Genomic DNA, 26676 nt, shown 5'->3' with positions numbered 1-26676 from the left:
AATGCTGTTTCCAACTCTATATCCACTGGTACATACTGTTGACCATTCTCAACTCTGCAAGTAAGTATTGGCAATAGATCATATTTTTTGAGGCTCCTGTTGGTCTTAAGAGAATGTGCCAGGGTGTTTGAAAAATGCACACTCAGTATTTGTCCCAAGTGCTCATTAAAGTAGCCAGTACCATCTTTCTTTTTTCCTTTTGGGTACAGAAGAGAGGTGGTTTGGGAAGGAGCTTATAGAACAGGAAAGTTGGACAACAAGAGGACCTCTAGACGGTTAGGGCTGGGAGCCAGGTCAGTGACCTACTCAGGAAGACTGGAGCCTTAGAGCTAGTTTGTGGGCTGTGATAACTGTGAGTCACCATTAGCACTGTGTGCCTGAGCAGGGCCATGGTCCTGTGGGAGTTCCTGGCATTTGGATCTTTTCTGTGTCCCTGGCATACTCAGGAGGTTGACCTCAAAATACCCTGGACCTAACTCTGACCCACCCATCTGGGTGTCACTTGCCTCCCAGCACACAAAAGATTAAAGAAAAATCCGCAGTAACTGTGGATACAATGTAGAAATGAAGCCTGTTGTTAGAACCCAAGCATGATGGTGGTATGGAAAAAAGAAAACAGCTCTGAAGACAGAAAAGATGGAATCAAGGCCTGTACCAAAAAGAGGAAGTCTACAGTCTACCATGTACCTTGGAGTTTCCTACAAATGAGAAAATGAGGTGGAGGCAGATTAAGAATATGGCCAGATCTGCAGGTAGTCCTTCCCTCCTACAAGCTGGGAATTTGGACTTCTCCCTCCCTGAGAAAATACAGCCGTAGATAATGTAAAAACATCAGTATCTTCTCATCGATCAACTACCTCCTTCACTGTGTACCTGGAGAAAAGACAGACAAGCCTCCTGCAGCATCTTCCCGTGGCCAGAACACAGCTGCTTTCCACTGTCCCTGACAGGCGTTTCCTTGTGGCGGTCTTCTAGGCACATCCCAGGCAGAAGTAGAGGGCAATTAGAGGGTCTGTAAACTAGTGCACAGGGGAGATGAGGTCCTTTTGGGTGCTGGATAGCCCTGGAGTCCTCCAGCCCTTCCCTCCAGCACTCTGCTCCCCTCTCCTGAGAGAACACTGCAGGTGTGCCCAGGGGCAGAGGCAGTAGCTGATGTTCTCAGTACATCAGGTGAAGAACTGAAGCCAGAGCACCACACTGGGGCCTGAACCAGCTTACACAAAAGCATTTTAATTGACAGTGTACAATTTTCCAAAATATATTTTATAAGAAAATGCAATAGTTAACTATAGTCTTTACAAACAAGTTTCTCAATAAATTCCAGTGTACTTCAGACCCCTGTCCACTAAAAAACATGCTCCCCCAGTCTCCTGGGCAAGCTGGTTGACATTCACTAAGAAACAGAAAGGCCTCATGGAACAGTGATCCCTCCTCAGTGTTGGGTTCCCAGCAGACCTGAGGGAATCAGCGGGTGACAGTGAGGTGTCACTAGAGGGTCCCCACTCTGCCTTGCTCAAGAGTATTCCCTTTGATCCTTGTCCTAAATTGTTTCTTGTTAGGGAGGAAAAAACCAGACCCAAAAACCCATATTATTTACATCTTGGACCCAAATGATTCCAGAGCCCCGCAGAATGGCTGCGTGCCTTTGTCTTCCCCAACAGTGCTAGGGTAATTGTGGGGAAGGGTTGGTGGTGTCCTGGGTTGACTTTGTACCTGTGAGTTACAGTCCCTAATTCCCTGTTCTTGAAAAGCACACAACACAGGGTGGGAAGTCTGGGACAAGTGTTTTAATCTTGTCTCTGTCCCTGGGTTGGTTTTGGCCCATTCACTTCCTTTGTGGCTTGGGATGTTTTCCTGTAGAAAACTGAACTGTGTCTTCCAAACCCTTTCCCCGTGACCATCGCCCATTAAGGCCATTCTGAACTCCAGCCCACACTGCAGCAGAATTAAGACTTACCCGGGGAGGTGCAAGGGCCATATTTTACATTTTAAAATGCCCTATCTACAAGCTTAATACTTTTGTTCCCAGCCTGTTCTATTTTTCATTTTAAAAAAGTCATTTCTACTAAATAGACACTCCCATTCTTGTTGAGACAAAAGGCTTAGCTATCTTAGCTATCAGATGCTTTCTCAAAATTTACTCTCTGAAAGTAGTACAGGGTTAGCAACCGTGTGGCCCTTGTATTTACAATGTCAAAAATATGCATATATCCTGTCAACTTCAACTTATTCTTCAAAGTTTCAACAGTATCTTGTCCAAAAAAGGGGGGGCAAAAAATGATAAAGCTCAAAATGCCTGCTAGCTTTCTCTATTGAGAAAAGTTGAAAGCCTGAGTCCCCCAGATAAGCCTGGATCCTGCCCTCGTGAGACTGCCTGGCTGCTTCTCTCCCACTCACGCACTCACTCACTCACTCACGCAGCAGCACAGAAGCCCCTGGTTTGCTGGGTCAGCATCACCAGGCCCTCGGGTGCAGCTGGAAACCATCTGCACTGAAGTGAAGAGTTACTTCATTTCTCTTTGGTACAGCTGGTTTTACAGTCTTGCTGAGAACACTTCCTCTTCCTTTTCTCGGCCAGAGATTCTGAATTAACAGACAGCTCTAAAAATCCAGTACAAATGAAGGAAGAGGACTTTATAGATGCTAGCAGTGTGCCCTGTTGAACAGATGTCCCAGCAGTAAGGACAAGCTGAGGCCAGATATCAGATTCTCAAGCTGCATAAAAAGGCAACAAAGTGTGGGCACACACGAAGGCGCTCTGGACCAGCCTGGCCGAACTTCCACAGGCTACCCTGGACAGAGCCATGCTGATTCTTCCCACCCAAAATCCTTTTGTCTATTCTTGCAGTCATCTCTGAGAGGTGTGGGGTTGCAATCTGTGACCGTTTAGCAGAAATAGAATTTGCTAATGTGTCGAATGACCTTGCCCCAGTGGCTGTGAACCTGAACTAGCCTCTCACACACAGGCCATGACAGGATGACCCACTGGTGACGGACTCTAATGCAGGAGGCAGACCTAATCTCCCTGACACTGCTCTCTACCCACCTTTGCAATCTGAGAGAAGGAGGCCAAGGGACTGTTGCTCTTCCTTAGCATCTCTCCCGCTCCTGTGGAACTCAGAGAGCCTGCCTTGATTTCTGGCAGCCTCTTCTCCCTAAGGAATACCACAGGGTGATGGCTGTAAAGATAGAATTAGGCAGAGGACATCTGTCCTCCCCTAGCTCTCTTTTAAAAACAAGCTACTCCAGAGCAGAGTGGGTCACGAGAATTTATACCCAAGAACAAAATAGTCCAAGTTCAAAGCTCTCCACAGGCTCCCCCTTCTCAGAAAACCAGATGAACCTCACTGTTCCTGGCCCTCTTCTACCCCGGCCACTTGACTGCTGAGTCTAAAAATCTGTGGTAGGTACTAGGCATAGCTTCATGTTTCCCTGAGATGCTACCAGAAGGGGACAGCTGAGATGCCACCAAGAACACTGGAAACAAAAGCCTGGCTCCATGCTGGGCAAGTGGGCAGAGGCACCTTCTGCATGTTCTGCATAATTCTGGGCCTGACTTTCTCCATGGCAAAGGCAGGTAAGAACCAGTGAAATGAGCTAATAAGCGTCTCCAGTGTCTGAGCTTTGGCCTTTGGTAGTGGGGAGCTGGACTAAAGGAACACACAACACAACACACTTCTCAGTAACTTGAAAAGTCCCCAAGCTTCCTGTGGAACATTAACGCCTGGTAGCTTCGATTGTCTACCCAGACACATTTGCCAGTCAGGGACCACTCAGTGTCCCAGGACATGTCTGTCCCCTAGACAACTGCTCTAAGACACTGGGTTTCGAGGAGTCACCCCCTCAGTGGAGCAGTGAACAGCAGAAAGGGAACATCTTGCTTTCAGTAGCTACTGTAGCTTTGTTCCTAGTTGGGTCTTCTAGGAGTGCCTTTGGGTGACGGGCCAGTGTCCGTTACAGAATCAGCTGCCATGAGGAAGCCATTTGGACATGAGCTCCCTTTCTCTCTGCCTGCCCACCCACCCCTTAGGCAGACCCCCATTGGATAGTGAGGCCTATGTGGGTTAAGTCCCAACCCCACTAAGCAAAGGCAAGGAAATCAGAATCTAGAACGGGACGTTCAAAGTCATGCTCTGGGAAAGAGCGGGAACAAGGACTAAGTCATGAGAGGTGGGATACAAGCTAGCAGAGGCCACATCATAGGAGATGGGAACGTGGGACCTGTCCTTGAGAGCACAGGGACCTGTGTTTCTTTCCAGCCTGCCCACCTGCGAGTATCCCTGCTGCCCAGATCAGCCTTGGGGAGGGGCACCAAGGAACACAGTGGTATGGCCTGGTGCAGTTAAGCACCAGACTGAGAGAAACCATCTTGGACACTAAATGGCTGTGTGACCCTGTGCAAGTCACCTAACCTCTTCAGGTCTCTGTCATCCACAGCCCTTACATGGCTTTTCTCCATCTTCCTCTTGCCTTCCGGCAGCTCTGGGCCCAGGCACAAGTGGGTTATTTTACATGAGGAAACTGGGCAGAATGTGACTTTTGAAAAGGGAAAATTAAGGCCCTAGGGGGATGGGGAGGAGGCAACCCTGAGAGTCCACGCTCCCTCCCCAGTCTTCCCCTCTTCCCGTGGGAAGCTTCCCCCGTCCAAATGGCACTTCGGGTGGTTTGGAGCTCAGCAGTGCTGTCGGGCAGGCAGCAGACTCATCAGAGATGTGTGTCTTCCTCCTCCTCTAGGTCATCCTTGGTCAGGTTGTCCAGAGGCACGATCCAGCTGTCCCCCAGTTCCCCATTAAGGTTAACCACCTTCTTCTCCTGCATCTCTGAAGGGGTCTCCATCACTTCCAAGGTTGGGTTGTCATGGTAACCATTCTCTACGGTCTGCAGCTCCTCTGTGAGTCGTTGCTAGAGTGGGGACAAAGGCCCCAGGAAGGAGGCAATTTTAAGAGAGCTGTGAGCTTTAACATGAAACGCATTTCCCCATTCTACCCAGGGACCCCAAACTGGCCACAGTAAATTCCCGTGGCTCATTTGTGGAAGCAGATGCTTCCGGAAGTCACCCTGACCATCTCACGAGCCCTTCTCCATATCCTAAAATTATCAACTGGTGTCTTGTCTTCATTCCAGTGGCAATCTGTGACATCAGTAGATAGATTTTTGAACTTTTTGTCCTTAAGTCCTTTTTTCTCCCCTCCATCCCTCTCACAAAACTCTCAAAATCCCTACCTCACTCCCTAATAAATAAAACAAGACAAAAAAAAAAAAAAAAAAAAAAGGAGTTCCAGACAGGGCTTCTCAAATGAGCAAGATGAACATGGCGGTCCTTACGGCCCCCTACGCTCCAGGGGGCAGCAGCCTGGCTGGGATTTGCGCTCTGGAATTGGGCCGTGGATACACATCGCCATCCCTCACGCTTCGTTCAGTGTGTGAGGTCACGAGGTATAGGAACTTTCTTACTGCTCGCTCCCAGCAGTTTGCAGCCAGGGTTGGGAGCCACGTCAGAACGGCACCGTGAAGACGGCAGTTTTGTTTATGAGACAGGCTCCCTGTAGCCCAGGCTGACCTCAATCTTGTAATCCTCCTGCCTCAGCTTCCCAAGTGCTGCGATTACAGATGTACACCACCACACCAGAGAAGATGGTGGTTCTAGTAGGTCAGGTGAAAGAAGTTTTGGTTAGAGGGCACTTGCCTGAGGCCATTTATAACCCTAGACCTCCAGAGTAGCTCTGCAAGGTGCCATCCCCTCCGTGCCGATGACAAGGCTCATGACTGACTTAAACAGTGACACAGGACATGGGCCGAACCAGGGCTTGAACCCAGTGTTTCTGCTCTAGCCGCCACGATGAGTCGACCTGTCAGGAGGGTCCAGGCCCACTCACTGTGTGGAGAGACTGAGTGAGAGTCCCCTGGCTGGTGCCTACCTGGTCCTTCCTCTGGGAGATGCGCTGGTGACAGCAGCCATAGAGAGCAGCGACGAGGAGCAGGAAGGATGCCATGCAGACAATGGTGATAATGAGCGGCAGACTGAAGCGGTCCTCATTGACTTCTGGTGGGCCTTCCTTCCCCAGCATCATGTCACCAACTCCCGCCTAGCCGAGAAAGAGAACCTGAGTGGCAGAGAATGGAGTCCTGGCCTCTTGTCTCCATCCTGTCCATTTGTGGGCCCTTGTGTGTGGGTTTCCCCCACCCCACTACCCACTCTGTTCGCCCAGGGGTGCCTTTCTGCCAGATACTTACGTGATCAAAGGACCTTCTACACCAGAGGATACAGGGCTTAGGACAGTTCAGGACAGAGCTGCTTACCTCTCTCAGGTCATCCCATTTGTCCTTCAGTAGCTCAAACACGTCTTTAGGAGAAAGCTTAGCTGTGGGAAAGAGAGAGAGAGGCTGCTGCCTCCAGGGTCCAGCCCAGAGTGCTATGGAAGGGGTGGAGGGGCACCCGAGAGAAGGAGCTCCTGTATCTCCTCAGTCCCTCGGGTCTCCCGGGATGGTTCCTGGCTTGAAAACTCTTAGGCGGCATTACCCCCAAACCATCTTTCTGTGGCACTCCCGCCCACGCAGGCTAGGACCCCTCACCCTCAACTCACTCTCAATGATGACTTTTTTCACTGCCACGCCCTGTCTGTTCAGAAGAGGTGCCACCTGAAGGGTGCACTGGTCTTGAGCTGGCTTGAAGGAGGCCTTGACTGAGCGGCACAGCAGTTCCACCAGCTTTTCATCCGGAGGGCCCCCCTCCTGTTGAACAGAGAGCACGGGTGATGCCGAGGCTGTGCCAACAGCCGGGGCTCATGATGCTGCCCCCGTCTGTCACTTGCAAGAATCCCTTCTCCACATTTCACGGGTGCTGCTCCTGCATTGCCAGAGATCAAGTTTTGTTTTCTCCTTCTTATCCTCTCCTACCTTGTCCCGGGTTTCCCGTTCTCTCAGTGCATCTCATCATAGCACCTTCCCAGCTTCCCTTTCCTCCCTTCAAGGTCTCCGAGGCTCTGCAATCAGTGGCTGCATCGCCTCGGCACCCCACCACTGCCAGGGCAGAACCACAGTCAGGGAGTTAAACCTGCTGTTTTCTAGCCGCTTGTGGCCATTTACTCAGTGGGAAGGCCACACGGCTCTCCGAGACAGTAAATACCCCCAAATAATGTCCCTGCTCCCATCCATAGGCTAAGGCTGTGGCCAGAAACAGGCCGACAGGGAGAGCAAGACACGCTGAATGGGCAGTATGGAGCTCTGGGGATGGCCACTGGGTTGCTTACACAGACCTAACCCGAAAGAACTCAGAAACATGGTGTTAGAGGCTGATTGTGAGCCGTAAGGTATGGGCTTTTACTCAGTACTGCCAGTTCGGGGCTCAAGCGCTGACGTTTCCCTCCCTGACTCTGGATGAGGGGCTGAGATGAATACATGACCCCAACATTCTGTAGGTCTCCACAGGTCACCCTCTACACTTTCCGCATGTGGTCTCCTTTAGAGGTATTTTACGCCATCACCAGGAGTGGATCCAGCGCTTTCCATCTTCCGTTTCTAGAAAAGGGAGGAATGCTTCCCACTAGCTACACAGCCTAAAACATCATCTCAGGGGAAGTTTCAAAGCTACTTCTGCCTTCTCTCCAAAGCTCACCCCCCAGAACAACACCGCTTCCTCCAAACCTCTGAAGGCCAAATGCATGCTTCTATAGTTCATTACGTAAACGTTGGCAAAACAGAATCCCTGGAAGAAGACAACAGCGGAGCCCAAGGTCTCCATCCTAGAGAGACCAATTGCTGCGGTTCTTGCTCCCAGAAGTGGCTGCAGAAATTGGCACTGGCCAGTAGAGGGCAGCAACGGGCCAGGCACCCCGTCCTGAGGGTCTCAAAGGCTATGTGCTGCCGCCGCCTTTGGCCCCAGCAGTGTGAAGGGAGCTGGACTCAATGCTGTACCCTCTTATACAGCTACGCCGAGGACCAGGAAATCAGAAACCACTATCAGGATAGAGGGTCATCAGTCAGAAGTTAACTCTTTTCTGAGGTACTGGAGAGTAAACCCAGGACCTCTCCTACGCTAGCCAAGAGCTTTATCTCTTGTCACTTTTTAAAGAGAAAAGTGCTGTGGATGTCGCTCTGTATAAATAAAGTTCTGTTTGGCCAGTGGCCAGGCAGGAAGTGTAGGCGGGACGAGAGAGAAGAGAATTCTGGGTAGTGGAAGGCTGGGTGGAGACGCTGCCAGCCGCCGCCATGACAAGGAAAATGTGAGGTACAGGTAAGCCACGAGCCATGTGGCAAAGTACAGACTAAGAGAAATGGGTTAATTTAAGATAGAAGAAGTAGATAACAAGCAGCCTGCCACAGCCATACAGTTTGTAAGCAATGTAAGTTTCTGTGTGTTTACCTGGTTGGGTCTGAGCGTCTATGGGCCTGGCGGGTAAGAGAGATTTGTCCTGACTCTGGGCCAGGCAGGAAAACTCCAACTACAGAAAAGTCTCATTAAATTGCCAGGGATGGCCTCAAATATACTCTGGAGCCAAGTCTGACTTAGACGTCAGCCATCATGCCTCAACTCCTTAAGTAGCTGGAATTAGAGGCCTGAGCCACATGGCCCAGCTAACCTACCAATACTACACACACACCACACACACACACACCCAGAGCCACGGGAACTGCGACCAGGGTCTCTCAGCTCTCAGAGCGCTTGGAGCATGGGAAGCTGAGGGGAAGGGCTGCACGTGCTCCAGCCTGCAACAGTCCTGTGTGCATGGCCTGACTTAGAAAAGTCCGCTCCCTTTGGGGAGTTCGCGGCCTGGGATGGGATGGAGGGGTGGGCTGGGGCTCGGGCACGGGGTACTCACACAAAGGCTGGCTCCTGTGAGATTCAGAATGAGTAGTTTTTCATCTGGCCTTATGGCGGAGTCACACTTCAGCTGGAAGAGGTCAAGAGATGAAGGTTTAAGGCACAAAGTCAGTTCATCTTTGATTCTCCCCTCCGTGAGGGCCAGTGGCACAGAAGTGCACAGGGCAAGGTGCAGGCGTGGCTGGCCAGTTTCAGAGCCCAGAATGTACCTGGCTGCCCAGCTGGAGCCCTGTGTAGGGCAAAGGAAAAGACTTCCCTTGAATTTAGGCTTTCTCATCCCACCTGCTGCTAGAATTACCTTGTAATTCCCGAAAGTCCAGGTAGCAGAGGGTGTGCTGGGGCCTTGAGGGGCCGTTGGAGTCAGATTAGAGCTGGAACGTGTGACTTGCTCAGTGGTAGGCACGATCGCAGTTCCCCCCGGAGACCCTGTAGGCTGTAGTGGTGTGGATACAGGCAATGTAGAGATGCCTGGCCTCTGGCTGGTGATGGGTGGAGGAGTCTCTTTGGAGGGGTCCAGCGGTGCTGTAACAGACAAAGCAAAGGCTGAGGAGACCAGCTGTACCTGCCAAGGAAAGGCAGTATTTTCTGCCTTTGTAATCCTCAAGCTGAAGCCAGCGGCTATGGAGGGGTAAGAGGCAGGCAAGAAGAATGAGTCAGACTCGGAAGAGGTAAGAACAGAAAGGATGATACGGTTAACCTATCTGAGCCACGGGTGGAGCCACAGCTAACATACACAGGGTACTTGCTTTGTGTGTGTGTGTGGGGGGGGGGGGGGCTGTACTGTTTCAAAGGCACTGGCTCCTTGAGGAGGGTACTTCACAGCCCCGATTTATCAACAAGGCAACTGATGCTTGGTGACTCACCCAAGGTCACATGGAGCAGCTGGAGGTGTGAGGGATTTGAACAGACATCCCGCTCTGAGCCTGTCCGCCAGCTACAGGGTGTGGCCACTGTCTCCCAGTGCACGGGCTCATGCACAGAAACGGAGTCAGAATTTTAAGTCTCCTCCTCTGGCCATAGATTCTGACGCTAGTGTACCCAGTTAAGACTGGCACTTTACAAATAAATAAAGGGAAATAGAAATAAGATCGGGTGTGATGAATGGCGCACGCCTTTAATCCCAGCATTTGGGAGGCCGAGGCAGGTAGAGCTCTGTGAATTCGAGGCCAGGCCTCAAGGAACATAGCAAGTTCCTTCCAGGCCAGCCAGGCTCAGCAAAGGGAGGGAGGGAGGGGTGGAGGAGAGGAAGGTAGAGCACAGAAGTAAATAACACACCACGAGTTCTGAAAGCAAGCCAGCAAGCTTGCGGGAGTCGGCCCTCTGGCTCCCCATCATTTGGCCCTGAGATCCAGCTCACCAGGCTCTGCGCCGGCCTTTATCGATTTGTTTTCATTCATTTAAAAGTGTGTTTCTGATGATGGGCTGCCAGAGTGTTCTAAGCTGCTACCACAACCACATCGGTTCTGGCTCGGTTGGATCTATGCGCTGCTGGCCCCTGTTGCTGCTACAAAGGGAGCCCACGGCTGGGTCTGCATGCTTCTGCTCAACACACACCTCGAAACTCCAACTAAGCTACAGTATGGAGAAATGCACTGCCAAGATTCTCTATCCTTCTAAGATTTCTCTTTTGTGCTCCGCCTGCATTTTTGTCCGTGGACCGCATGTGTGCAGTACCCAAGGTGACCAGAAGAGGGTGTCAGATGACTACAGATGGTTGTTAATTGCCCCACGGGCACTGAGACTTGAACCTGGGTCTTCTGTATGAGGGACCCACTGAGCCTTCTCTCCAGGCCTTCTCACTTCTTAAGAAAAACAAAAGCAGCCCGGCATGGTGGCACACACCTTTAATCCCAGCACTGGGGGTGGGGGGGGGGGGGGGTGCGCGCAGAGGCAGGTGGTCTACAGACTGAGTTCCAGAACAGCCAGAGCTACACAGAGAAACCCTGTCTCAAAAAGCAAACAAAGGGAAGGGGGGGGGGATAAGAAGAGAAAGGGGGGGAGGCAAAAGCACACATCCCCAAAAATGACTTACTGTGTGTGGTAGGCCTCCCTGGGGAGGCCGAGAAGTCAGAGCTGGACACGGGGCCGGGACTGCTGGGAACACTGGCAGAATGGCTGTCTGTGATGTGTGAAGGAGTGGCCATCGGCTGCCTGGGGCTGGCCGTGCGGGCTGCTGTGGAGGCAGGAGGAAGCTCTGAGGTAGTTAAGGGGGCGGGAGGCAGGGAGGCTGTCGTGGTCAGCTGGTCACTCTCCTGAGGGGCTGATGAGGCTGTGGTAACATCACTGCTCCTGCCTCCAGAGGAGCCTGGTGGTCCACTGCTACTAGGGGGGCCGCTGCTCCTGGGAGGTGCTACTGTGCCGGTCTTGTTCTTCTGGGGGCCGCTGGAGGTCGCTGTCGTGGTAGTACCGATGCCACCAGGCTGATTGTCAGTGGGGTCTGGGGACAGTGCAGTAATATGTTGCATCGTATTAGTAGTTGGAAATGAGTATGTGACCGGTACTTCTTTGGCTGACGTAGCAATGGCTGTCTGGGCTGAAGAACGTGCGGTTGTCCCTGGGCCACCAGTTACGGATGTTGTCAATGCCGCGCTAGTCGGTGCTGTCGGAGAGACTTGGCTGCTCAGAGTTGCAGCAGTGACTGTAGTACTGTCTGCAGGGGACTTGCTGGACTCCGCTGCGGTGGATAAAGAGCACACAGAATCAAGCCAGGTGTTAGCCAGAGCGTCTGTGACCGGCTCCAGCTCATCCCCAGGGGCATCGATCCCCCACCCAGCTCTGACATTTGCCTGGCTGAAGCCTGCATCCTTCACGAGTCTCCATCTGCATAGCCCCTCAAGTCCACCACGTGGCTCTGCTGTCCCCCTTAGCACCCAGAAGCCCTGGCCTCCAAAAGACCACACAGACCGATGCTTTCTGGGCTGCTGACTCCACACTGAGTACTGGCAAGAGCCATGTGACCTTTCCAGGGAAGAAGGGAAGAGGAGAAATGGATGACAGGCTGCAGTTACACAAACTGCTCACAAGGTCTCACTGTGGACTGTGCTGAGGAAGAGCAGCGCGCCCCGCTGCGGTTAGCTCGGCAGGGCAGCGTAACCTAGGTGGGGAAAGGGTCGGGGAAGGAAGGCCTTTACTGGTTTAAAAGAATGTGCATTGAGGGCACTGTTGCAGACGGGGCTTGTGGTGACCTGTGTTGAACAAGACCCAGAAGCTACAACCCCAGGGAAATGGCATGGAGACAGAAGAACTGAATGACAGAGTTGGTAAGGCCAGGAAGTGGAGAGGGCTGGGCTGGGGCACGGATGATGACGGGAGAGGCAGCTGTCCTGGTTTCTTGTTTCCTGCTTTGACCTTGACCACAAGCAACTCTGGGGTAATGGGGGCTGGTGTGGCTATAAAAGGGGCCCTGGTTCGTTATATCAGGGGCGTTATAAAGTAGGAACTTAAGGCATCCTGTCCACAGTCAAGAGCAAGGAGGATAAAGCATGGGTCCTTCTCGCTTGCTCAGTCTTCTCCCTTAAACTGTTTAGGACCCCTGCCTGGAGAATGGTGTGTTCCACAATGGGCTGGGTCTTCTACATCGGTTAACAATCAAGACAATCTCCCTCGGACCTGCCCACCCACCAGGCCAACTTGATTGAGATAATGAATTACTTCATTAATACTTCCCTTCACTGGTGAGTCTAGGCTGTGTCAAACTGATAGTTCAAACTAGCCAACATAACCAGCCCTTGTCAACTGCATCATTAAAGCCGTAACAGCATCCCTCCACCGACCATTAGGCTAAACAGAATGCTGTGCGAACGAGTTCTCTTCAGAAGAAAAAAAAAACAACAAAATGTGCAGATCTCAAGTCAGGGGAAGGGACGACGGGAAGACACAGATGTGTGCATGGAGCATAGAGGACGGGGGCGGGACCGCTGAGAACTGCGGGCCTCACAGGGAGAGAGTGAGCTGTCGGCAGCAGGAGATTGTGCCCAAGTGCCCTGCTGCAGTGCTAACTGGGGCTGGGCTGGGCCTGAGGAGGGTGTGTGTGTTTCTCCATTAATAGCCAAGATCACAGTCTCTCACACTTACTTTCCTTTGAGAAGCAGAAGGCAGTGTCAAGTGTGGCACCATCAGGCCTTATGGGAGCCAAAGGCGGTCAAAAATCTACTAAGGGAGTCTCGATCAACTGGCATTGGTGGGACTGACCGCCATATATGACTGAAAGGCACAGACAGTAGATCAATCTAACCCGGGTGTGGTGGTGCACATCTCCAGTGCCTGCACTCGGGAGGCTGGGGCGGGAGGATGTGAACTCGGATCCTACCTGGGCTACACAGGGAGACCCTGGTTTTCAAAATAAAACTAGCTCACTAAAGACAAAAGCAAGACGTGTGTAGAGGAGCATGCCTGTAACCCTCGCGGGCGAGAGGAGGCAGGAAGATCAGGAGTTCAGGGAGAGTCCTTGCATCAACTCGCCCGCCACAAACAAACAAATCTTGAGCCATTTGGGGGACTTGGAGGGCAGGCAGGAGTAGTGGGCATGTATGTGTATACATGCTTGCTGGTGTGTTCAGCGTGCCTCTTAGTTCTGTTCACATTCCCATGAAGCCACCTTTCAGAGAAGAACCTGTGCTCCACTGATTCCAGCTAGGGTGGGAAAAAAAAAAAATCTCCCTGAGCGTAGAGACAGGGTAGAGTGTCCAGGGGGAAGATGCATGTGATTCGGCATTCCAGGCAGGAAGACCAGAAGGACAGGTAGTCTGCACAATCTGCCAAAGGGTTTTAGAACAGTAGCTAAGCATCATGTAGTCTTAGCAATGAGTGGGCAGGCCCAGCAAGATGGCCCAGTGGGTAAAGACACACGCTGCCAAGCCCGATGACCCAAGTTTAATTCTGGAGAGTCACATGGTGGAAGGAGTACTAATTTCTGCAAGTTGTCCTGTAATAGCGCGCGCGCGCGCGCACACACACACACACATGTATACACACACACACACACATGTATACACACACACACACGTACACACACACACACACACACGTACACACACACACACACACACACACACACACACACACACACACGTTTTAGAAAAATAAAAATTGTGAGAGCTATGCTGAGTGGTTTTGGAAAACACCACCACTTATCTAGTCCCCAAGAGTCAGTGCTCCCACAGACAAGTACCTCCAAGGGAGCACAGGTTACCTCCAGTAGAGCTCAGCTTCTTCTCTGAAAGGTGGCTTCACAGGAACATGAATGTACTGCCCCTGCCCCAACCTCCAGAGGTCTGACGCCAACATACTCCCTATGAAGGTCTGGGGTAAAATCTTTCCTTGCTTCTTCCTCGAGGTTCGAGGCACTCCTCAGCTGGTAGCTGTGTCACGGTGGCTCTGTGACTCCATCGACCAGCGTGGGGCTTTTGTTCCCCGTGTGCCTCTGGTTTTCAGGGGAGGGGAACCTGGAGTCCCAACCCAAAGCAAACAACCAACCCCTGGGTCCACCAGCGGAGTCTGCCCCACTCCCGTGATTCCGTCATAACCTGACTATACCTGCAGAGACTGCGCACGCCTCGGGTCACATTCGCAGTATTCATGGTAAGGACTTGAATGTGTTGCTCTGGGAACTTGCTCTTCTGCCTCCCAATCTATCCCCCCATATCCCACCAAGCCTGTGACATCTTGCTTAAAATGTCAACTTGCCACAACCCAGAACACTTTAAGAAAGCCTCAGCTGAGAGACTGCCTGGGTTAGGTTGGCCTGCAGGCATAGCTGTGCAATACTGTCTTGACTACTAATTGATGCAGCCCATTGTGGGCAGCACCACTCCCTAGACGGGGTCCCAAACTATATAAGACGGGAGAAAGCTAGCTTTCATCTAGCTAGCAACCACAAAGCAGGAAGCAAAGGTGCATTCATTCCTCTCTGCCCTTGACTGTGGATGTGGTGACAAGCTGTCTCAAGCTCCTGGCATTGTGGCTTTCCCTCCAAAGTATAAACTCTAGCTTAGAATTATATGTAAGTTAAATAAACTCTGTCTTCTCCCAAGTTGTTTTGTTTGGTTGGTTTTTGGGTGTTTGTTTGGTCAGGGTGCTTTATCACAGCAACAGGGATGAAGTAGGATAGTGAAAAACAGGACACTCAGTTCCAAACCCTCATAATCAACTCAGTTTAAACACCAGTGTCAATGCTGCATGCTTGAGGTAGGTCAGAAACAGCATCAAATCCTCCTCTGAGGTAACCCGGGAAGGCCATTGGTCCACCACTATGTGCCATTGTACACCACTGATTCTGTGAATAATAGAGACTACATTCATTTCTGAGAGTTGTGGTCTCTGGGGACACTGTTGGTAAGTGCTCTACACTTCCTTTTAGGACTGAGCATGGCAGGGACCCCCCTTGGGTCCCACCCATATTCCCCCCCCCATATCCCCCCCTCCCCGCTTTATTATTTAGTAGCATGTGGAGTTAATGAAAACAAGCACATCTTAGCAGCCCTGTGTTCCACACTTGGCTTACAGCTAGCATGCTCTCTATGTCTGGCATGGCTCTGAGGAAGGCACCTGAGCCTCCACATGCTGCTGTTACTGGAAGCACGGCTTGCAGGGAGCACACACACATTGACAACATGTGTGTGTTAGCCACCTGCCTGCACTGCGGCCACTTAGTCATGAGCTCAGGGAGCAGCCATGAGGTGATGGAGAAAGAACTGAACACACATGAGCCCTGGGGACCAGTGGAGTCAGGCAGGCAGCCCCATGGTAGCCACATCACTAGTGCAGCCATGGCCTCATCCCTCAGGGTCCATGCAAGCTGGCTTCTTTCTCCTTCCCTGCTCCTTCCAAACCACAGGCTGTAACCCTTCAGATACTGCCTGTGAAGCTGTTCCCTGTTTACCTCAGGATAAGCCTCAAATAAACAGGGTTTGGAGGGTAAGAACATGAAATGCACTAGGCAAAGCCTTGTCCACTGGAAGGATTTTCTCTTCCAGCTCTCCTACCTGCTCTCCCCCTAGTAAGCTATGATCCTGTAGCAGACCACTGCTGCGTGACATCAGGATGACATTATCTAGAAGCAGGCTAGAGGTGAGCACCCAACCAGCTGAACATGGAGAACAAGGCTCCTAGGGACCATTAGGCTTGGACTCGGGGAAAACCATCATGTGATAGGTTTTCATGTGATAGGTAAGCGTACTGAGGATTCACGCTTACCCTGATCTTTCTTTAGGACTGAGTAAATGTTCATTTAAACTTTGTGGTGCCGGGAATGGAACCAAGACCTATGATTTGATCACAAAAACAAACGAACAATAAACAAAATGGAATGAACTAATGCCAATAAAAACAAAAATCAAGGAAACCTGAAACTAAAATACAACAGCAACACCAAACACACAGAAGAGTTTTGTTTTGACTGGGTCTCACTATGCAGCCCAGGCTAGCCTCACACTTACCATCTACCTGCCACTGGACAACACCATGCCCAACAAGAAAAAAATAACTAAAAAATAATGACAACGCCACAGGATGCTCCAGGGGCTAAAGGCCAACATCTGAGAAGAATAAAGCACAAGCAGGGTGGTGGTGTCCCACGCCTTTAATCCCAGCACTCAGGAGGCAGAACCAGGAGGATCTCTGTGAGTTCAAGGCCAGCCTGGTCTACAGAGCAAGATTCACGATAGGCTCCAAAACTACAAGGAGAAACCCTGTCTCGAAAAAAACCAAAAAAGAATAAAGCACACTGGGCAAAGTCACACCCGCAAGCCACCATTTCCTGAGTGAGGCTTAATCAGAACATCAGAGAAGGTCCCCTCCCCTGCCGCACAATGCCGGCAAGGGCTTTAACAATGCCTCGAGCTGAGGAAGCTGAAAAAGGCAGGCTCCTCGGAGCAGGGAAAAACCAAAAAACAAAAAACTACAGGCACTAGAGACGGCTCAGCAGATTAGAGCATTTGCTGCTCTTGCGGAAGACCTGGGTTCAACTCCCAGGACTACATGGTGGCTCACATCCATCTGTAACTGCAGCTTTGGAGGATTGGATGATCTGTTCTGGCCTCTGTGAGCACCAGGCATGCAAGTGATACACACGCACATAATGCGGGCAAACACTCATATATATACATCTGAAACAATGTTGTTGTTTTTAAAGACCTATAGCTGAGCAGGGAGACAAGCAGGCATTTCTGGAGTATTCCCCAGCCTCTAGTGAACTAAAGGTAACCATAGCAACAACAGATTTTTAAGCCCAACCCTGCTGGACCAACACAACTTTCACACTAAAGACACAGCAGAAAAAAAAGCTCCGATGTTGCCTATGGCAACAGTAATCTACGGTCCACGGATCCGCCTCTTCAGTTCATCTTCTGTGGTGTGGCTCGCTTTACCTTCCTTATTGTCAAGCTAGTCTCGGTTCTGTCTCCATCCCACTCCATCCCTGCTACAGGTCGGGTCTGTTCTTTATTCCATAGCACGGCTGGCTGACTCGGGTCTCACCACGTGGCTCTATTGTGTTTTCTTCAGTCATTCGGCACCATGTCCACCGTCAGCCTCCGGTGAACAATGCTTCCAGGACCATTTGTGTCTAAGTGTTCATGTGGACGTAGGCTTCCATTTCTCTAAGACTGGAAACGCCAAACTGTATGGAAACTCTACATTTAGCATCTTGATAAACTGCCAAACTCTTTTCCCAAAGTGGCTGCCCAATTTTACATGAGTTCTTCTATATCCTCACCAAGCCCATCTGTCTTTGCCGTGATAGCCACTTCCACAGTCATGGAGGGGCTTTACCTAACAATTAACCAAACCCATGCTACCTAAAAATGACAGCACTCCTTGACCAAGTGGGATTTGTCATGGATAGCTCAGAATTAAAAATAAAACAAAACATAATTCACCATATTAACCAAATAAAGACCTATGATCATCTTATTCCAATTTATTTTTTACAACTTATTTTATTTTTAATTGTGTGTACCCATGTGTAAGTACACACACACACACACACACACACACACACACACACACACACACACACGTAAGTGAAGGTACCTGATGTCCGGAAGAGGACATAGGAGCCCCTGGAGCCGGATTTGTGAGCTGACTGGGTTGGGAAGCGCACTCAGGTTCTCTACAGCAAATGCTCTTAACCCCAGTCATCTCTCCAGCCCCCTCTTATTTGTAACTAAAAGTGAAGGGGCAGGGGTGGAGGAGGAGGCAGGGAGAGAAAACCCTCTGTAAGTGACCTAGGAATGGAAGGGAACTTCCCTTACCTAATAAATGATGTCTCCAAATAAGCTCTGGCATGCAGAAACTGGGAAAGACTGGCTGGATGCTTTGGGAAAAACAAAGCTGTCTCTTCTTACCATGCTTACTGAGTGAGAAACCTAGCCAAACCCACAGAGGGGGAGGCATCTAAAACAATAATAAGAGCATGGGGCATGCACATGCCTATAATCCCAACACTCAGTAGGCTGAGGCAAGAGACTGCTGAGACTTTGAGGCCAATGTGGGCCACAGGGTGAGACCCTGTTCCTCCAAAAAGAAAAATTAAAAAAAAAAAATTGCCAAAGATATATCAGTAGGAAATAAACACATAAGATGCTCAACATTAATCAAGAGGCAAATCCAAATTAAATTTACAATGCACCATTACACATCTACTAGAATTGCTGAACGCAAAGGTTAAAGCGAACTCCATACACAGTAGAAATGCAAATTATATCAGCACTTTGGAAAACAGCTTAGTCATTTATCTTAATTTTGTTGCACTGCTGACAATTGAACCCAGGGACCTGGATATGCTAGGCAAGGGCTCCACCACTGAGCTATCTCCACAGACCTTTTTTATTACTATTTTTTTTACACTTACTACTTACATTTATTTGTGTGCATTAGTGTGCATGAGTATACACCACATCGTGTATGTGGAGGTCAGAGGACAATTCTCAGAATCTGACCTCTCCTTCTACATGTTGGTTCCAGGGACTAAATTCAGTTTGTCAAGCTTGGCAGCAAGCACCTTACCCACTAACTAATCCACTTCCATGGACCAACCCTTGATTTTTTTTTTAAACAGTGTCTCACTACATAGTCCAGGCTGTTCTTAACCCTATGACCCTCCTTTCTTCACATTCAGAGTGCTGGGATTGAGGTGTGCATCAACACACCATCTTAATATAGATATATATAAAATGTGTGTGTGTGAAACACACTTTTACCACTTAAAAAAGCAAACTCCACAGTTCTCTACGGAGTTTAGTCAAAAGCTACTGTTCAAAAGGGATGCAAGCAAGGGAGCGTTGGGATGAGGAGGCTGAATATATGTGTGTGTGTGTGTGTGTGTGTGTGTGTGTGTGTGTGTGTGTGTGTGTATGTATATATTTCTACTTACATATACATAAGCATATAAATGTATATACATAAATGTACATTTATATACATAGGCATGCATATACTTATGTGTAGATTTATGTATTTTTTTTAAATGAAAGAAGCCAGAAGGCTAAACAGTGTTTGTGTTCACTTATATGGTGTCAAGAGAAGGCTAAGCTGGAGGGCAGGAAAGCAGATGGGTGGATACAGAGACTGAAGAGGAGCATCCATGCACTGAGGTAAAGCACAACCAGGCACCTCAAAGAAGTGGCTTTCCTTGATGCAAACTGTGAAGAGTAAACCAAGCGCGATGCTAAGGAAGTCTGTGGAAACAGAGGCTGCTGTGTTCCAAACACATCACACAGCCTCCCGAACGGTGTAGGAAACAGCTTCCCTCGGCAGCAAGGAGAGCCCGGCTCCCGTGTTCTGTGTTCTGTTTAGTTACTTTACAGGTAAAATTGGTTTGAAAAGCATAATCCTTGCCCTTGTGTGAAACACACTTTCACCACTTAAAGCAAACTCCACAGTTCTCTACAGAGCTTAGTCAAAAGCTACTGTTCAAAAGGGATGCGAGCAAGGGAGTGTTGGGATGAGGAGGCTGAATAAACCCTTGAGTCCGGAGATGTCAGTAGGAACCGATGCTTTCACATCTTGTTTGTTGGTTTGCTGTGTGGCAAGGAGTGCCAGGGCATGAGTGTGGAGGTCGGAAGACAACTCGCAAAGGTCAGTTCTCTCCTTCCACCCTGTGGGTTTAGGAGTCAAACTCAGCTCATTAGTCTTGGCAGCAAGTGCCTCTACCCTCTGAACCATCTTGCCAGCTCATGAGCTCGAGTTTTAATATACGTACAGCTGGACAGATTTCTCTGTCCCCTGGCAGCACCTAGAAGCTGTGGCAAAGCAGCAGCACAACCCGGATCCAGACTGTGCCTAATGCCATCCTCCTGGAACATGCACCAGGGCTCCTTGGGGAATGGTCTGTGCTTCTACGGTTGATAGAGGGGGATTCAGCTGAGAGAGGGGGGATTCGAGCTGATTTTGGAACATCTTGATATGTCAGGAAACAAGGAAGTGTAAAAGAAAACAAAGAGCAAGTCCAAAAGACAGAAGCCAGTGAGGGATCCACCTGTAAGTCCCCGACAGCCAGATGTGGGCCATTTGAAACAGCAATCACGCATCAGAATGAGTACCCACATGAGTGGGGCTTGATGGAGGGGAACACTAAGTAGACACAGAACAAACCCTCAAAGGATTCCAGAGTCCAGTCACTCTCTTCCAGAAAGGAAACCCAATAGAAAAGAGACATCATGGGCAGATGCCATGTTTTGACAATCTCCCCCAAAGTCTTGTGCTGGAAAATTGATCCCCGGATGAAGTAGGTCACCAGAGGTGTGCCGTATCTAGTCTCCTCTCGCCCCTTCCCTCCCCTCCCTCAAGCTCTGCCTCACCACCAGCTCAGACTCACAGAGCCAAGTGACCACAGACCCCTCTGAAACCGTGAGCCCAAGTAAAATTGCTTCCTTTAAGTTGTTTTTCTTGAGTATTTTGTTACAAAAGAAAAACATTAACACAAGATATTTCACGGGGGGGGGGGGCATATATAACCCATGAACATCAGGAAATGTCAGCAGCTGAGGAAATGTGAAACAAAAAAGAAGATTTGTCATCTCATACCTTCCAAATCATTAAAACTTACAAAGCCAGACAGTTGGTAGCAAGAATATGGAGTAAAGGACAGAAGACAGACACAAACACTGTCCATGACAAGTTCTGACCCAGGTACAAAGGAACGTGATGCAAAGACCATGATGATGGCATTGCTGATGAGGTTAGTTCTAAGGCCAAAGAGCTGGTGTTTTTTAAAGCATATGGACTAGTGAAAATAGGCACAAATACTGTGCAAACTAGTATAGTGCTATGAAGTAAGGGCAGGCATGCACAGCTCTCTCAACCTACAGCTTTTGATCTCACATTCGCTGTTTACCCTAGGGAGTTCCACAGACACCTAAGGTTGGTTTGGGTTTGTTTGTTTTGTTTCCACGACAGGGTTTCTCTGTGTAGTCTTGGCTGTCCTGGAACTCGATCTCTAGACCAGGCTGGCCTTGAACTCAGAGATCCACCTGCCTCTGCCTCCCGAGGGCTGGGACTAAAGACGTGCGCCACACTGCCCGGCTTCTAAGGTTGGTTTTTATATTGACTCCATATAGACAAGAAATAAATGTTTATCAACAGAGTTTGTAATAAATAAGTTGTGATTGTATTCACACACCTGAATGTGATAGGACAGGAACACGAGGGGACTATGTTTACATTTACAAGCATTAATTCATTAAAAAAAAAAAAAAAAAAAAAGCCAAGAAGACTCCTTATTTGAAAGATGGGCAGAACATCGAACACCAAATGTCCCAACTAGCATCAGTAGGCCGCAACAGTAGGACTCAGGTTAAGGTCCGCCAGGCTTCATAGAAAGACCATGTCCCAAAAGCACGCAAAAGGAACACTTACTTGGTTATAAAATTCAAAAATTGCCAAAATGTATCCTTAGGGATAGAAGCAGAAAACACTGCTTAGCTTTATAGAGAATTCACTGCTGAATTTTGAGTAATCATTACCCAAATCAAAACACCAAAAGAGCCTCCCACAAGGGTGGTTCTCAAGCCCCAGCCACCATCAAAACTCAAGGAGGGTTTGCAAAATACCAGTGGGAACAGCGGCCATGGGAGAAATGGACTTGAGTGTGACAATCTGCCTGCTTCTCGGGTCCCCACTGACCGATGCTGCCGGTCAGAGGACCACACTCTGAGAAACATTATACTAGGCAAGCAAGACGAGATTGTTGGGTAGCATTTGGTGCCAGGGCACATCAGTGTAAGATGAACCCAATCAGCCCAACTGTGTGCCTCTGCTCCAGAGGGGTCAGCTGCTTAGAAGCTGGATGGGAAAGTGGAAGGGTAGAATCGCCTGGAAAGGGGAGAACGAAGAAGATGCGTCAGGTGGGGACTGTGATGGCGGACCAGTGGAAGACAGGGAGGCTACAGAGAAAAATAGATGGTAGAGTTCAGTCTATGTGAGTGACGTGGGTGCATGGTTAGCCCTCTAGAGCCTTGGGGGGCTGGAGACAGCTCAGTGGTTAAGAATACTTGTTGCCCTTGCAACAGACTTGGATTCGGTTCCCAGCACCCACAAGGTGGCTCACAAACATCTATAGCTCCAGTTCTAACCTCCAGGGGCACCAGACACGCACATGGTACACATATATGCACATGGTACACAAACATGCACATGGTACACATACATGCAGGCATATAAAACAAATCTAAAGGAAAAAAGAGACAGCCTTCCGGGTTGGATGATGCAACATGTGGAGCCCTGGGTCTAGGTGACTTGAAGCGTCTGGAAGGGCCTATGCAGGCTGTGTGCAAATGGTATACCGTGTAATAACTGACTCCACAGAGTGGGGGAGGGGAAGGTCCTATTGCCAACCTCCTGCAGGTACCAAAAGATGGCTCTGTAAATGAGTTGGGGCAGAGCGGACAGGGACAGCGATCTCTAGCTACAACATCAGCATTCTACCCAGTGCTGGTGGTAAGAATCACAGTGTGTCAAGGAAATGGCTGAATGAAGTATAGACAGGCCAGTCCGTTTCTCTGCTTGTCCAAGAACTGAGAGAGAGGGGTGGGGATGGAGAACAAGAGGTTGGTGGCTATATCAGCCTGGGGTAGCTGCTCCAGCAGGGTGAAGGGTGCAGCAGAAGGCCCTTTTAGCCTCCTCCCCAGGGAGAGGTGGGTGCTGCCCAAACCTTCCATGAGGGCCTGCTTCCTCCTGTTCCCGGCTGCTCCCAGACCTGGGACTGACTCCACCTCCACTATTAATAGCAGAAAAGGAAACTGGAAAGAATGCCCCAGGAAGAGGGCGTGTGGAAGGCAGGCAGGAAGGCAGCGGGACTGGACTCCACCCGGACACTTGCTTGGCCTCTCCTTCCTTCTCAATTCCAACTCACCGCTCCGAGCCGTCACCTCTATAGGAGAAATGAAAGACCAAGGGACAGAGACCAAGCTGGCTCTGCTGCAGTCCTCCTTGGGTTGGCGGGATCAAAGGACACACACACACACACACACACACACACACACACACACAGCCCTGTGTCTCGGTGACTTGAAGTGTATGGAAGGACCTATGCAGGCTGTGTGCAAATGCCATGCTGTGTAATAAGTGACTCCACAGAGTAGGGGGAAGGGAAGGGTCCTAGCACCTCCTGACCCTGAGACCCAGGCACATCTGTGAAGTAGGCAGATGGTTTCTAAGGTCCCTGAGAAAGCGAATGCAGCTTCCTGGCATCGTGTTGTGTGATGCTGTGTAATACATAGGTTAAGTCAGCTTTTACATGGATTTTAAAGACACTTACACAGCCACTACCCTGGGCCTCACTGGACATTTAGATAAAGGCTTCAGGGGCTGCCTGCTCCCATACTCCATGAGCAGAAGACAGCATATGTTTCTGTAAGTCCCAATGTCTTTGTTGCAGACACTCAATTCTGTCGGGGTAAGCCCAGAGGCAATCAGAGTCGATACTGTCAATTAATTACAGCACAGCTATATCACAATAAAACTTTATTTACAACTCCAGACAGCAAAGAAGTTGTTGGCAAACCTTTGACACGCTATTTCTCCTGGGTCTGGGGACTGAAGCTTGTGCTTTCATCCAGCTCTGTGATTTCCCCAGAGCCCCAGCGTGCCACTCAAATGCCTGCTATCTGAAACAGAGCCAACGCCTCACAATACAAACAGCAAAAAACACTCGAGACTCCTGAGGAAACAACCAACCTGTCACCTACTCAAAAAAAGGAAAAGTCAAAATTAATTTACAAACCTAAAGTTCTACAGCCCAGCAACAGACCTCAGATGGGTGACTGGTGCGACCTTACAGGATGCTTCCCCTCGGTATGGCTGTTCCCAACACCTCCACTTCCCACTGCTTAGATGGGAGGGACTATGGCATCCTTGCAGCCCGGCCACCTGCACAGTACTCTGTCCCTGTAGACACCCGATGTGTTCCAGGGAAGGTGCCAGCAGGGGCCATGCACCCTGGCTCTCAAGGGGACCTAAGTGCCAGCTGGCACCAGGCACAGGAAGTCAGCCAGCACCCGCCAGGTCACTGCACCTAACTGGCCTTCCACTTCCCCTCCCTTCCCACCAGAGTAGGTGACTGGAACCTGGCTGCAAGGGTCCCAGCGCAGCCTCACAATAGCCTCTTAGTTCCTCCTCCGTATTTTAAAAGCTGTCCCACTCATATCAAGACGGAGCGAGGCAACCCAGTAGGAGAAGGAAGGGTCCCACGAACAGGCAGAAGAGTCAGAGACGCCCCCACTCCCACTGTTAGGAGTCCCAAAAAAGCCCCAGGCTAAACAGCTACAACACAGGACCTAGCCCCTATGAGTCCTGCATAGCTGATTCTGTGGTGTCCTCCACCCCTCTGGCTCCTCCAATCCTTCCTCCTCCTCTTCCGAGGGGTTCCTGAACTCTGCCTAATATTTGGGAGGCCTGCTCTTTTCTGAAGGGAAATGGAGGAACTAGCAGTGGATCTGAGGGGAGGCGGTGCTCAGGATACACTGTATGAGAGAGGAATTTAAAACACACGTGCACACACATACAAACCGTCTCACTGAGGTCCCTGCCTTCCCGGTTTTCTGTGTCATATTAACTGGCAGGCAAGACCTCTTTCTAGGCAATGTCAACTGAACTTCTGTCGTCCAGATCTGGATGGGGTAGGAAGAGTGTCGTCTTCACATCTACAGCAGCTTTCCCGACCCTCCGGTGTTCCTGAACCCACCCTCGGCAGCAGGCTCTCTCCAGCACACTAACATCCCACTACAAGCAGCGGCTGCCTACTTAGCTGAAGTTCTGCCCAAGCCAGCCTCCCATTTCTCCCATGTTTATGAGAACTCCAACCAAGACACTTGGGTGACCAAGACAGGGATTTGACTCCTGCAGGCAATTTGGGGGATGAGGCTTGAGCAGGAAGTGATCCACTTGGCCTGGCTGTCTAATAATGGGCCAGTGACAACACTTCCTCTCCTGGTGGAGGAGCTGCCTCGAAGAGACCTCACGCCTCTAGGTGCGTTGCTCCCAGCACAGAAAGGTGTGCAGCTTAGCGTGCAATACAATGTGTTCCACAGCCTAGTGATAACATCAGGTACCTGGGATAGATGGCAGGGTTCATATCTTGCATGTCCATCCTCACACACATGAATGCACACACACACACACACACACACACACACACACACACACACACACACCCCAGAGGCGGAATTAAAAGGACTCATCACATCTCACAAAGCAGGCTGTGAAACTGGACATCTTATTTAACAAGCCTGTCACATACCTCCTCCACATTTCCCAAAGCTGGAGGTGCTGATGACTGGACCCAGGACTTCACACGCTAGGGAAGCACTTTATGACCAAACTATATCTCCAGCCCCATTCTGCCTTTTTTGAATTTCCCACCACCACCATCACACCCTCACCGGTCAGCCATCTCGTGGTGTGTGGCTGTCAATTGTTGATTCTCATTATTACAGTGTTCTACTGTGCGAGTATGTGTGCCCCCCCACTGTATGTATGTGTGTGTGTGTGTGTGTGTGTGTGTGTGTGTGTGTGTGTGTGTGTATGTATGTATGTATGTATGTGTGTGTGTATGTGTGTATCCTGTAAAGGGCCTGACAGAAATTAAGGTAGTCTAAAAAGAGACTTGTCTCTTAATCCATCAGACTGTTCAAACAATGGACCCCAAAGAAACGGGCATTTCCCCAGGAAGCTCAGGCTGGGAGAAGGAAAGGGCACCAGCCAGAGGGGGAACTTGTCTCCTTAAGAGAGATTTCTCTTAGTTCAACAACTTATCAGACCACTTTGCAGGATGGGCCTGAAGCCCAACGATAACTCAATGGTGGGTGGGGCCACACCTTGGCCAATACCGACTAGATCTCTGGTCCTTCACTTCAGAACCCCAAAGACAGACTTGGTGGTGAGCCATATCTCTGCCCCTCTTCCCAATGTGGCCACATTGGATAAAGCCTTTTTTGCCTTCCACTTTTAACTGACTTATTAAGGATAGGTGACTGGACCTGGCTTGGGGCACAGGTTATGATCCCTGCCCCCCACCCCCAGTTTGATAATAATCCTACTGCTGATTCATGGTTCCATAGTTTCCAGTTTTCTTCAGGACATTATGAACAGCAGTGCCATGCACACTGCAGCCTGGTGACAGGGCTGGCTGGGCCCATTGCTGAGACCCTGTAGAACACAGGAAGAAGGGTCGTACCAGGGGTTCCCATTCCCACGGAGAGGGGCTGAGAAGCACCAGGTGGGGTGGGATATCGCCCACCCTGGGCCTCTGAGTTTTATCAGAAGGGATGGGAGAGGTCACTGAGCTGTAGAGCCTGGCTAGCTAGGTTCCTTACCCCTCAGTGCCTTATGCTGAAACTGAGGGTCGCTCAGCCTCAGAC

The 26676-nt window shown here is 50.0% G+C and overlaps 1 protein-coding gene across 1 annotated transcript in view; it reads right to left on the bottom strand.

The window, feature by feature from the left end:
• Positions 1 to 1210: 1210 nt before the first annotated feature.
• The window catches only part of Podxl (podocalyxin like), a 40203-nt gene continuing 14737 nt past the window's right edge, over positions 1211 to 26676 (bottom strand). Inside the window, exons 2-8 of the mRNA XM_036182054.1 lie at positions 10854 to 11495; positions 9120 to 9343; positions 8820 to 8891; positions 6585 to 6732; positions 6301 to 6362; positions 5919 to 6086; positions 1211 to 4902 (exon numbers count right to left, since the gene is read on the bottom strand). Of these exons, the coding sequence (XP_036037947.1) occupies positions 4705 to 4902; positions 5919 to 6086; positions 6301 to 6362; positions 6585 to 6732; positions 8820 to 8891; positions 9120 to 9343; positions 10854 to 11495 (1514 nt within the window). The 3' untranslated portion in view covers positions 1211 to 4704. The remainder of the gene's footprint in view (positions 4903 to 5918; positions 6087 to 6300; positions 6363 to 6584; positions 6733 to 8819; positions 8892 to 9119; positions 9344 to 10853; positions 11496 to 26676) is intronic.

The sequence above is a fragment of the Onychomys torridus genome, chromosome 3 (genome assembly GCF_903995425.1).
Source record: "Onychomys torridus chromosome 3, mOncTor1.1, whole genome shotgun sequence".
Lineage (NCBI taxonomy): Eukaryota > Metazoa > Chordata > Mammalia > Rodentia > Cricetidae > Onychomys > Onychomys torridus.
Note: the sequence above shows the minus strand (reverse complement) of the source record. Positions and strands in the feature narration are given on the sequence as shown.